Genomic DNA, 12,881 nt, shown 5'->3' on the forward strand with positions numbered 1-12,881 from the left:
CAATTAGCTAATTTTAGAAGAAACTTTATCAACGTGAGACCGTCATTCATTGAAAATTATAATGCAAGGTTTACAATTGATCTTTTATACACTGAATGAAGTTGTTAATACATGTTGCATACAAAATTACGAGTAGAATTATGAACTTGCGTCTATTTTCTTTCATAAAACACAGAACTATGTCACATACTATTTCGAATATAATTTCATACAGTCGACAGCACATGAGACTACATTTTGTTGCAAAATAGCACCTATATCAACTACATAAATGCCAGTGTAACTTGATGTACTTGTCTGTACTACCAAACGCAGGGCATGCGCGAGCGCAGCGGAAAGCGCGAATAGACGAGGCGCAGACGCACGCACTTCCGGCCCGGGGCGACGACCCGCCACCTGTGCACCTAGCGACATCTATTACTCATTTTCGGCAATAGTATGAAAACATAAGATCAGAGCCCCGATTACGGTAACTTTTATATAACGTCTACAATCCAGACGCGTTTCTGATTCTGCGTACCGACCAATCGTATCGCAGAATCGAGAAGCGTGTCTGGATTGTTGACGTTAAAAATTACCGTAATCGGGGCTCTGTACACAAAATAGGGCTTTTCCGCATCGACGATTAATTAAAGGAGCTGCTATTAATTATGATCCGTCAAAACTAGATCTCTATACTTATTTTAGTGAGTCTTAAGTTTAGTTTAGGAAAATCTTACAAAACTAAATTGATTCCAAAATATTTATTTATATGGGGATTCGATGTCAACTTGCGGTTTTAAAAATTCGTATATACATATATGTTGTTGTTAAACAATGAGCTCTGAAAGTATAGGTTTTTTGCTACAATGTGACTTTTCTCTGTAGATATTAATACTGAAATCTAGAAAGTGTGTCTATTTAAACTCTATATTGGCTAGAAAATTATTGGGACCCATTGGGCTCAATGAGGCAAAATTGTAGTATTTTTTGAAATTATGTACTTCAAAATTATGGAGGTGCTTTTAATTGCATTGACTTTTCTTCCATTAATTTTATTGCGATTAAATACAAGACTTAAAACATAGTAACCCCAAGAGACGCGGCCCCATACACGGACCTTTTTGAAATTTAACTATATGATGGCTGAAAACTATTGTTTCTCTAATATTCGTACGTATACCTACGTAAACCTGTCTATGTGTGGATACCTCTAATTCCACCTAATACTAAGCGTTGATATTTTATTATTACTGAAGCTTTTTACTGAAGTTCTGGAAAATGACTTAGCGAATTTTCTACGAAGTTGCGGGTACAGTTAGTATCAAGTCTTGTCTTAAGATGGTGTAGTGGTTCAGAACGGACTACTATGCCGAGAGGTCCGGGTTCGATTCCCGGCCGGGCAGAAATTGAAATGATGAACTTTAATTTCTGTGACGGGTCTGGTTGTTTTCTATGTATAATATGTATGTATTTACAAAAAAAAAAAGTATTTAAGTATGTTTATCCCGTCGTCTAGTACCCATAGTACAAGCTTTGCTTAGTTTGGGACTAGAGGCGCAGTGTAAAATGTCCAAGGATATTTATTATTATTATTATAAGATGAGTCTTGGACTCTGACCTCAAGTTGACACGTTTTCTCGAAAGTTCAACTAAACATCTATCTAAATTCGTATGTCGACAACAACAACTTTAGGTGGCATTGACAGTAGTGTTATGAGCATGCAAAGAAAATATATTAACAGTAACACATGTTCTTTACACAAAGGTTAAAAAATAAAAGCTATTTCATGTCTTCAGTTTTAGGTAAAACTATAAATCAAGTTTGAAAAAAAAAAAATGTTATATACAGGGTGGAATTTTGTAATGCCACCTGGAGGGAAAGTACTCTAAATACTGCAGATAGAAAATGTTACTAAAAGAAAACATTCCTTTATTTTTGAAAAGAAAGAGAACTGCATTCATAGATTTTCGAATTTTTTTCGAAAATTCACTTCATACCATACAATTTTCTGTACGTAATTAAAATAATTTAAGATTTTATGGATTTCCTTTCATTTGATTTATCAAGTTTGTTAGAGAGATTTCATCCTTATACTTGACCCTAACGATTGATGCAATAAAAATACAGGGTGTAATTTTTAATAGATTTCAGTTGGTTCGATTCCCGGGTGTGGCAAGAAAATTTTTGGAAATCTTTGAATGCAGTTCTATTTCTTTACAAAAACAAAGGAATGTTTTCCTTGAGAATTTTTTTCTATCTACAATATTAAGGGTACTTTCCCTCCAGGTGGCATTACAAAATTCCACCCTGTATATATACCTTTATTTGAAATAACTCATTATTATTATGTTGATACATCAATGACTTCCTTTAACATCTTGCAATAAGTACTGATATAATAATAATAGTCCTATGGCTAAAATGATGATGATGATGAATAAGTACTGATATGTTCCGACAATTTAAAAATTTTTACCAGTAAATAATCTCCTATGTTTTTTAAGTTGGTCCAAAATATGTAGAGCTCATTACGAGGTAGTTTGTAATATTTATTTTATCAATGAGCGAAAAACAATAACCGAAGAACGGAATTTCGTGATTTGTAATTTTAATACCATTCATTGTTTACTTTATACATACCAAGTTGGAAATCCTATAAGATGTCGTATATTTTTGTGTTTATGTTAAACAACCCCCTACTACCCCCCTAGGGTTGGTTTGTTTACCCAGATTCGTTGCAACAGAATTGTAGTTGTTGTATGTAACCCTGTATTTCGCCACCAACAAAGGCGGAGTGCGGGCGACACGCAGCGACGCGCGACGACGCGGCGACGCTCGTCTCATTACCATATGCTAATCCCTGCGAACGATACGACCGAGCCACTAACAGTTTTTGCTTGTAACCCACTTGCTGGGAAGGGCTTGTGATGCTTTGGGAGAAATAAGCCAACGGAGAGCATTCCTGTCAACTGCAAGTAGGTATCCTCTAAATACTGTTTGGTCTGTATCATGAATCGATACTCAATTCGTAAATAATCTGGAAGGTTCTCGTATATTTTGTATATTAAAAAAAATTGTCTTACCAATTGATCCTGTAAATTTTTTTTCATATTTTCAGAATAAAAGCAAAGTTCATGCAAAAAATCTGCGTCTACGTATTGTATATAATTTCCTTTTGTCTTGTCCTTAATACAGTACTTACTTATATCAATGTTAACTGTAAAATTGTAACAATCTAATCAACCGCATGACAAACAACATAATGCCGACCGCTGAGGGCAATCAAACAATCTCGGACCACGATCCTGACGCGGGGCTCGATCGATGACCGAACATGTTGAACGAATTAATTTATTTCAATCGCCCAGCGGATGTTACACATTTTAGACCACCGATACTTTGATTCGAACGCAATTTCAATTCTATTGCCATTTATTGGATAATACTTGTTTAGACGGTCTCGACAATAGATATGCCTTTATTTTGAGAGAAGGGTATTGAGTTCTTAGAAGACTTTTTTACTCAGCATTTAAGATAATTCCAGTAGACTAGTACCTAATAGAGCTGACCAAGTTAAATGAAAATATAAAGACGGACATTATTAGGTATTAAGTGAGATGCAGTCTAGGATGCATGGGACATCTCTGCCCTGTAAGTACCTATTCACTCTCGCCTTGAAAAGGGCCGGATTATAGTGTAAATATAAAAAAAATGAGTCACTTTTTAAAACTAAACAACACCGAAACTTTTGTACTGGAAATGAAAGTTTGAGAAAAAATATAAATAATCACGAATCATTCTCCGCAAGCTCTCAGATGTTTCCGATTGATGTCAGAAATTTCAGGTTTTATTGCGTTTTCTTCCTGGCAATAAAAAACTTTGAATGGAATCATTCATGTGAACTGGGCACAGTAATGTAAGTGTATGATAATGTAGTAACTAGTTCAGACGTAGAAATTACGAAGTGTCAATGTGTGAATCAACTGTGTGTTTAACTGGTTGTTAAGCTGTAATTTATCTAAGTTGTTTATATTTTCTCTCATTATTTGAATTTCTTGTTAGTAATGTGGTATGCAATTTAATACGAGAAGTAGAAGTAATTTTTGCATCACCTACTATCTCATAGATCGAAGAGCTCAATTTCATCCTGTCATCTTAAAATTTAATAGCGCAGTGCATTTTAAAAGTAACGAAAATTCATAGTCCTCGCCTATGGAAACTAGCAATTTTCGAACTAATAAAGCTGAATAGGTTACAGAGATAGTTCAATGTCTAAATCGTTTTGTATGTACTAAACTGCCAGTGCTTGGATGCGAGCGGCGCAGCACCGGCCTTTGTGGAAATCTTTGGGGGAGGCCTTTGTCCAGCCGTGGACGTCTTTCGGCTGAAACGAACGAACGAAACTGCCAGTATCTATTAGGATGAACTTAAGTTATTTTGTAAAACTTCTTACCTTTGGGCACGCCGAGGCGCAGTTGCTCCTTCTCCCAGGAGGCGAAGGTAGCCTTCAGCGCCTCGGCCATCTTTTTGTTGGTGCCGGGCGTGAGCGGTGGCACCTGCGACGGGATGTCTGCAACAATAAAAACGCAGGTTATTCATTATTTCTAGGGAGGTGCTAGTGATACGTAGGAGCAGAGATCTAAAGAATGGCGAGTGGGTTGTGTAAAGGATTTTATAATTGAAAGAGAGAACTCAATGTGGACTGACCAGAGAGGGCATTACATACTACGTTACTTCTAGTTGTCCTGATAGAGCAGGGCAATGAATTTAATCAGATTAACTTCTGAAATATATTGAATAGAAGCTATATTAACGTGTTATTAATTAAAAATGTAGCATTCTTATTGAAAGGACCTTTAGTTACCATTCTTACAAAGTTGCATTTTTCAGTTAAACTTTTGAATTGTTTCACCTTTTGGTTTAATATCGTGAAATGCTAATGAGTACAGGATTGAGTTCGTTATTAGCGGCGATCTTTCTTTATCGCGGTGCGTAGGCTTTATGCAGTTACACGTAGCGGCGCAGTAGTAACGAGTCTCATTCGATTGCATGCATTACGCTAACTCCAGGTGCGTGTCTTACCACTTCAAGTTAACACAGCTAGCTTCTTCAACACAAAATACCTACACGGTCATGTCATTAAACATTAAAATTAACCCGAGCTTTTTTATAATGCCATAACTACGCTACGGAAATCAGTGGACGCTCTTTTGATGTGACAGCACCACAATTTGTAGTTCGAAAGCTTTTAACTCAGTTGCTTATTACCGAAACGGTTGTACTTACTCATCCGAGATCATTATCAGCGAAATTAATTACTTTATCTACGCTATTTATACCGAGTACCGACGAACAAATTAATAGCGGACTTTTTGAGTCTCGATGGCTTCGAATAAAATAAATCAGAGATAAACAAGCAAGCGGGATCAAGTGTTGCGGGTGTGGGTGTGCGTGGTACGTAGGCTTCATTCATAAGTGGACGTGTTACAGTGTGCGTGGTGCGGGCTAGTGTGCGCGCGCGCACCTGCCGACCAGTTTCGAGATGCGGAGATTTGTGCACCTCTCCCACGGTCGCTGCCCGGCTCCGCTCTAGCTCAAGCCTCGTTCTGATATAATTTAAAATTTTCACTCTGTTTCTAGATTACCGTTTTCAAATAGCATCTAAGATTGCGATACTGGACTAGACATTACTTTGTACGCACCTTGTTTCTATCTAATTAAGTTACCTAAGCGCCTTTGAAGCTAGGGGTCTGTTTCTAAGTAGAGCCTTTGTGAAGCTTTCGTGTAGTTAACAATATTAATTATTTTAATAGCAACTCAAATATTCGAATAACAGGCAGTAATTTTCTGAATTGATTACAGTTATTTGAACTACCGACAGTCGACTACCTACTTTTCTAATGCAAAACAAATAGTTTGGGACTGTTAGCTGTCCTAACTGGATGGTTGGTCAAAATAGCCTCGAAAAAGTATCATAAGTAAAAATAATTATGATGAAATTGTGGTTTTCAGCAGTTTCGTAGAATCCGTACCAACCCACTAGGTAGAGTCTTTTTAATTGTCTCTAGTTAGAATATCTGCTGAATTGTGAAATATCGTTCTATATTTCGTAAATGAATACCGGTTTTCACACAAATTAACTTGTTTTGACGATTTGTTTAAAGCTTACATTATGAGGTACAGACGGTGCTACGACAGCATAAATTCTGCTCATTGACATTATCTTTGGGTCAATCTTTAACTTCACATGTCGTTGCCTTTGAAAAACAATTTAGGTAGTAGTGGTTGAAGCTTTGGCCAGTAGATAGGCCACATACATTTTCTTCATGAACATTGAACTGTGGGTTCTATGGATAAAATATGTAAGTAAGCATTTTGTTTTTTTAGAGGGTGTATTTTTATATTCGTTGCCTGGCTGCTAGCTTTGCTTGAGTCTAGACGCAGCTGCTTTAAATTTCCAAAGATATAATTTTACAGTTCCGAGTGATTTGTAATTCTTGCCTCAACCTGTATAGCTGCTCTGACTGATATTCTTGCCAGCCTGTATAGCTGAGCTCCGCGGCTGTCGAGCCAGCATCCGACGCAGAATGTCCCGCGGCCACGGCCGGCAGTTGCGGATCACACGCACATTAATTGCAGGACTCCAGTGCATTGTGATTTACCCGAGCTATATATCTCGCGCAGCTGCACTTGACTCACGGTTATTGCATACAAACCATATGTGGTGCAAGTACAACGTAATGCGATCGGAACGACCCATCGATAAACATATTGTTTTTATGTTATTAACATTTGAAAATGGACTCTCTATTAGTCTATTCCATTGAGGCTACGCTAGTGATTAAACAATGTAGGCATAAAAAGCAAATATTGGGTATTTTCAACAGATTGTTTACCCAGTGTTCCAAATGACTTACCCTTGGTCTATTGTATTGTACCCAAATCATGTCTTTTTTGTTTTTTGAGCATGTTGTCACATAAGTTGTCACGTCATTGTGGTAACTTTAAGTTCGAGGTGTTGACAGTGCACAGCGGCGCCAAACATTTTTTTCTACTACGCAAAAACTGTTTTGAATTTTAAACGTTGTCGTAATGACTTTGAAAATAGTAAAAAGCGTGTAACCTTTCGTCACACAACATACCTAATAAGCCTATTGCTTATAAGCAATAGGATGAGAATAAATAAATTTTCTTGCTAGCTACAATTCACGTGTTATGTAGGCATTTGTAAAGTGTCAAACTTAAACTAGGTACCTGTCTGGGGGATCAGATTTAAAGGCATTTTTTCGTGTTTTTATTGGTACCATTATGCGAATCCTTATCCGTTTATGCATTGTGAGATAATCGCATATATATCACGCGAAATGACTATCCACACACCTGCAGGATGGACTGAGTCAATACTGTGGCTTTACTGTACTTCACTCGTTCATGTGAATGAAGCTCTACATATTTGAGCGCGATAATATGATAGGAATCTTCGACTGTATAACTCTGCTCTTTTAATTTGATTTATTACAATCGCGATAACAATCAACATATAAATAAAAATAAGCTTTTTTGAATTGCTGCAAACGTTTTTAACCGACTTCGAAAAGGAGGAGATTATTTATGCCGTTGTATGTATTTTTTAAAAGCTGATTTTTCAGACTATTGCAACCATCAAGCATTTCAATATCACCAGACACCTACTTAATTTAATATTATAAAGAAAATGTTATGTTTTTATGCATAATAATGTTTTCTGACTAAATTATATCAGTGTTGAAACTTTTAAACAGACATCTGCCGTGGACATTAATGCATATACATTTTTATTGGCACCCACAATACAGGTTCATCTAGTTTGGAAGTTGGAGGTCATTACTACGACTGGATCTGAAATTTTTCAAGGACATTACTAATATGTGCTTTTAAAGCTTTCGGGGTAATTATTTATTTTAATGAGTAGTTGTGAAGCCATTAATTAATTAAGATTAGAAGATAGAGTGATGTTAACGTTGATTTTCATATGAAGTTGAAACTATAATTTCTCAAATCTTGTTTCCTGGAGAAACCAAATAACACATAAATACAATAATGGAATATTTGGTATAATTTCACAGCATCTTTAAAAACAATTTGGTATACATTATACTAGATAGCGGAATTTAATTGCTTTCCCTATTAAAGTTGACATTAAGCTTTTGGTACACGCGGATTCTTGAGATGAAGCAAAAACTATGGCCGCCAACCGGCAAGACTTCCGTTTCCGTAATTAAAGTAATTAATCCGAAGTGATTTCGTTTAATTATCCTGTGAGCTTTCTGTTGAAATCCACCCGAAGGATACAACAGTCAAAATATGAGCCCGGCTCACGGAATGCAAGTGACTACCTTTTTTGTTCAAACGCAATTTAAAATTACAGTTTAGTTAAGAGTCGACGAGCTTAAGATGCTGAAATGAGACATATATTTGTACGTAATGCTTCGTAATGACGCAATAAATGAATGGTTCGTATTCTTTTGACCGTCAGTGAGCGCTCCATTTTGTGGTTTCGACAGAGATTAATTTCTTTTCAATATCAGTGTTGAGTATGATCGCAAGTCGATGTTTGAGAGTGGTTTGTGGGTTGAAGCGGAGTGTGCCGAATGGTGAATGGTGTAGATAACAGCACAAAAGGCCGGCGATGCGCTCGGGCTGCGCGGCCGAAACACGAGGACGGCCCGCAACCTTCGAGATTTGGGCTAGAGCGGACCGTGACGGAGTCTGCACACCACTACGAATATTTTGATTGTCGTTTGTTTTTGTTTAATATGAGATGTTTATAGGCCAATAGGGAGGCATATAGTCTCCTTTCTTATCTCTACAAGTCTACATGATAATTGATTGCACCCGCAAGTCTAAGGCTGAGTTGCACCACCTAACTTTGACCGTAACTATAACGATAAGCGGTGTTTTTTGTATGGAATTTAATTGATTTTTGACGTTTGTTAAAGTTAAAGAAAGATTTTGGTGCAACCCAGTCTAAGTAAAACTTGTAGCACAGTAGATAAATCAAACAGTACGGAAACTTCATACAAACGCTCGAAATCAGACTCACGCACACAGACGCACGCTTTACACGAGCTCTAAGCGAACCTCGCAGTCCATCCGTCGCGGGTGTCGCGCGCGTTGTTTTTAATAATAATTTTATTGCATGCACTGTCCGCTGTATTTTTAAAAACATGCCACGCACGAGTGTATTGCGTAGTATACGGCTGCTTGAACTCGGCATCTTCAAAACCAGAACTTTTATTTTTTAAACTTCGTAATAATTCTGATTAAATATTACTTTTTAAATAAAGTGCTTACATCTGATTTAGTAATAGTTCTTTTTAAATTACGTAATTACGCTTTTTAACAATTTATGTGTTCTATTTGATAAAGTAGGTAATTTGCTCCGCGCGCTTTTGTACTTAAGTGATGAACTGTATTTAAAATGAGGCAATAGCTATGTGAAAGTAAGTATCCGGTATTTTATTTATGAGAATAGAATATCTTCTACCGGCCTCTAATAGTACTTAATCAATTTATTCGATTATGTATTCGATCATTATAGAACCTAATTAACGTTTTATTTTTTTGTTAACTACTTAGTCAATTAATTTATTCCATTAGGTATTTGATAATTAAAAAACCTAAATAAACGTTTTAATAAATAAGTAAGTCAGAACCTTATTAATTTTATAAAGATTAAGAGTGCCAACCCTAACACTCAGTTGAAGTGTAGGTATTTAACTCGCCGAAAGGGCTAAGTTTCCGTACTGCTTTAGCTCATATATCTACTGTGCTTGTAGCTTTGTAAGTCATTAAAGTCTTTCCCATACCCACAAAAGAGTGGAAGGAAAAATGCAACAGTGTCTCTTGCATTTTTAAGTAATAAATAAGTCTTAAATGACATAGTTGCAAGACAGATTAATACTCGTTAACTCGTATGTCTTTTGGACTGACATATACCAATTTGTCCAGACTGGTACTCTGGAAGCAGTTTGTCATTCCGTGAGCCATTAAACACCATTTATAGAGCGTCGCCATGGAGGTCACTGCGTACATTGTCCATTAAAATTGGTAATGGACCTTCAGTATTTCGATTTCGCCGTATAACAAGATAACGCTCAGAATGCTTAATTTGATTTACCTAACACTCACGCTGTGACGTTAGCGTTTTGAGTGAGGAAGATAGAGCTGATTTATTTTGGAGACATTTTGAGAAATAAATTTGGCCGTTAAGGGATAGGTACTTTATTACATACATTTTGCGATTTATTTAAATTTTGCCCAGTTTAGTTGTTTGCTTACAGGACAACAAAGCAAGATGCGGTTTCGCGATAAAAGCTCTGCAAGGTTTGGGCTAAGTAATGTAAATGTGTGGTTGTGGGAACGAATTATTTATTTACTTTTCCGTTAACTGTAAAATGTAACGAATACTTGTAATTATCTAACAACGCATGCCTCTTTATTAGAGAGCTGTAAAGTAAATGCAAAAGGCTTGTAGTTTGTAGTCACCATTATTGTTATTCTTCCACACCAACGCTCAAGGGCCATAACAGGTGGCCGAAGGGTTATGTGCACTTGTTGCTTCGCAATTTACCAACTGATATGCAAAGTATAGCCTGATACTCCATTGTAAACAGTTTCAAACGTGTCGTAAAAACGGTTAGCATGTTTTCGAAGGAAAATAAAATTGCGTGAGTGCCATAAAATGAGATGGCGTTGATACGAATTCAAAAGAACAAAGGGAAAATTCTTAACTCTATCCTATAGTAAATGTTTTCAGGTTAATTTAAATGATAATTACAGAACTTATCTTGATCTAGGTCATGTCATGATGAGAACATGGGCGAACAGTGTATATAGATAGGTCTATACATAAAAGTTCAAATACTTGATTGAAGTAGATAGTTGGTTATATTGTTCAAAATAGAGGTTTGAAAATACGAGTCCACTGTCTCTACCTAAGGATAAACTCTACTACTCATTAGAATTAGCAGCAGTTTGAAATATAAAGATAGAGGGGCTTTTTCATAGTTTACAAGTAAAATTTCGTAAAAAAGTGTCAAGTGATTTATCATCGTTGATTGAGCTATCATAAAATAGTTTTCACAATAGTTAGCACGCGCTCATTTTGCAGATAGTAGGTTCATTAGTTCGCGGCACAATAGCAACCAGAACAAAAGCTCGCGCCATTTTTACCTCCGCCATTGTTCGCAGTTTGAACTTGGAACGTCGCGTGACGTGAGCGGCGCGTGCGCCTGTTTCGCATTCAAATCATTCTCGTTAATATCTTGTAATTACTCTAAACGCTGTTACTGAACCCCGTTTTGTAGTGCAAGAGGTAATATTGAAAATTATAACATCTGTCTTGTTGTGTATTGGTTACGGGTTAGATTGCCCGGAAAGAGGGAATTAATTATTTATTACCAGGCGGTTTGTCCTTTCATAAGCGAAGCCGTAGCATAAAATTAGGATAATGCTTTTAATTTCTGCATTTTAAAATAGGATTAGAGTTATTTTTAAAACATAATGATTGTACTTATTTATCGCCTAAAGCTAGTAGTGCGTTTTCAACTGTTGAAAATGATCGTGTGAAAACGAATTACTTAATGAGTATCAAAAATTGACTGTTTGCCTGTCTCCCCCGTAACTCAAGCGTGGCGGAGGGTCCTTTCATAATGCGGTAAATGCAACTTTCAAACGGACCTTGTCCACTCACGCGTAAAATGAGTCAAAAAGAGGGTTTTGCATAATGGTGTATTAAAATTACTTCGATATGGGCAGTTGCAACAACTTATAGGTTTTCAGGTTCTTCATATCCCTTCCTGTTCGTTTAACAATGTGTAAAACTTTATGATTCAAATCATACAAAATGTTTCAGATGTACCTACTTACTTAAGTGTTGCACGGATGTGTAGTATTGAAATTATTTTTCAACTTCAGCGAGACACATGACTAGAAAACGGATGTTTTCCTTATTTAGTAGGTAGTAGGTAAGACCTAATAATACATACACGTTCTAGCCTATTATGTACTAAAATAACAAATATATTCAGCTAGACAGATTTAAACGCAAACATATTACCTGGGTAGAACTGTTTTTCATAGGTTACCTACCTACGGTACGGTAATTTATGTGTCTTGAGATGAACTAATGTCTTAAACGTCTTTGCCCGTACAATGTAAGTCGTTAAAATCATTTTTCGAAAAACAATGGAACATTTTTAGTTTCGTTTGTTTTTGCTAATCAATCATGCGTTCACGTTTAACCGCATACGTAATATAATAAAAAACTGAACAATAGTACCTACATGTTTATCTTTCAGTGATCTGTGTTGATCACGACTGTAGGCGAGAGACCTTTGCTCAATGACAGAGGCGGCGCGCATCATCTCATTGAGCGCGCACCGGATGGGCCAATCAGCAGCGTGAATGGACGCCCCCGCGCACGTCGCTGCTCGGTGCGTTATTAGCTCCCGTACTAGATGCCACTTCTTTGTTGTGCCCGTAAATTGTTATAACCTTTTACGACTTACGGAATGTGTTGAATCGTAAATCCGATGGTTGTTGTCCCATTGATCGCCATTGTCCGCCATGAGAAAGACCGGCTACTGTCTTGAGACACCAACGAATTCACTCGAGTACTCGTAGGTATTTGATGTTCACATGTTTATTAGTTGGCCGATGATGTTTCATAAAACGGTCAGGCGTTTTATTGGTTAGTTGAAATAACAACTGTGAAATGTTTTTGGTTGCTCAGCGTAAGCAGCATTAAAAGATGGTACTCTTACAACTCATGTTATTTAAATCAGATCACGCAGTAGTAAACTTAGATTTCTAGACTATCTCGCCAATTGTTATGATATAATAATGCTTGTTAACA

The 12,881-nt window shown here is 36.7% G+C and overlaps 1 protein-coding gene across 5 annotated transcripts in view; it reads right to left on the reverse strand.

The window, feature by feature from the left end:
• The window catches only part of LOC135080609 (ETS-like protein pointed), a 154,304-nt gene that overhangs the window by 44,929 nt on the left and 96,494 nt on the right, over positions 1 to 12,881 (reverse strand). For all 5 annotated transcript variants that reach the window (XM_063975287.1, XM_063975285.1, XM_063975286.1 and 2 more), the window contains one exon: positions 4,437 to 4,553. In XM_063975287.1, the coding sequence (XP_063831357.1) occupies positions 4,437 to 4,553 (117 nt within the window). The remainder of the gene's footprint in view (positions 1 to 4,436; positions 4,554 to 12,881) is intronic.

The sequence above is a fragment of the Ostrinia nubilalis genome, chromosome 18, assembly GCF_963855985.1.
Source record: "Ostrinia nubilalis chromosome 18, ilOstNubi1.1, whole genome shotgun sequence".
In the NCBI taxonomy this organism is placed as follows: domain Eukaryota; kingdom Metazoa; phylum Arthropoda; class Insecta; order Lepidoptera; family Crambidae; genus Ostrinia; species Ostrinia nubilalis.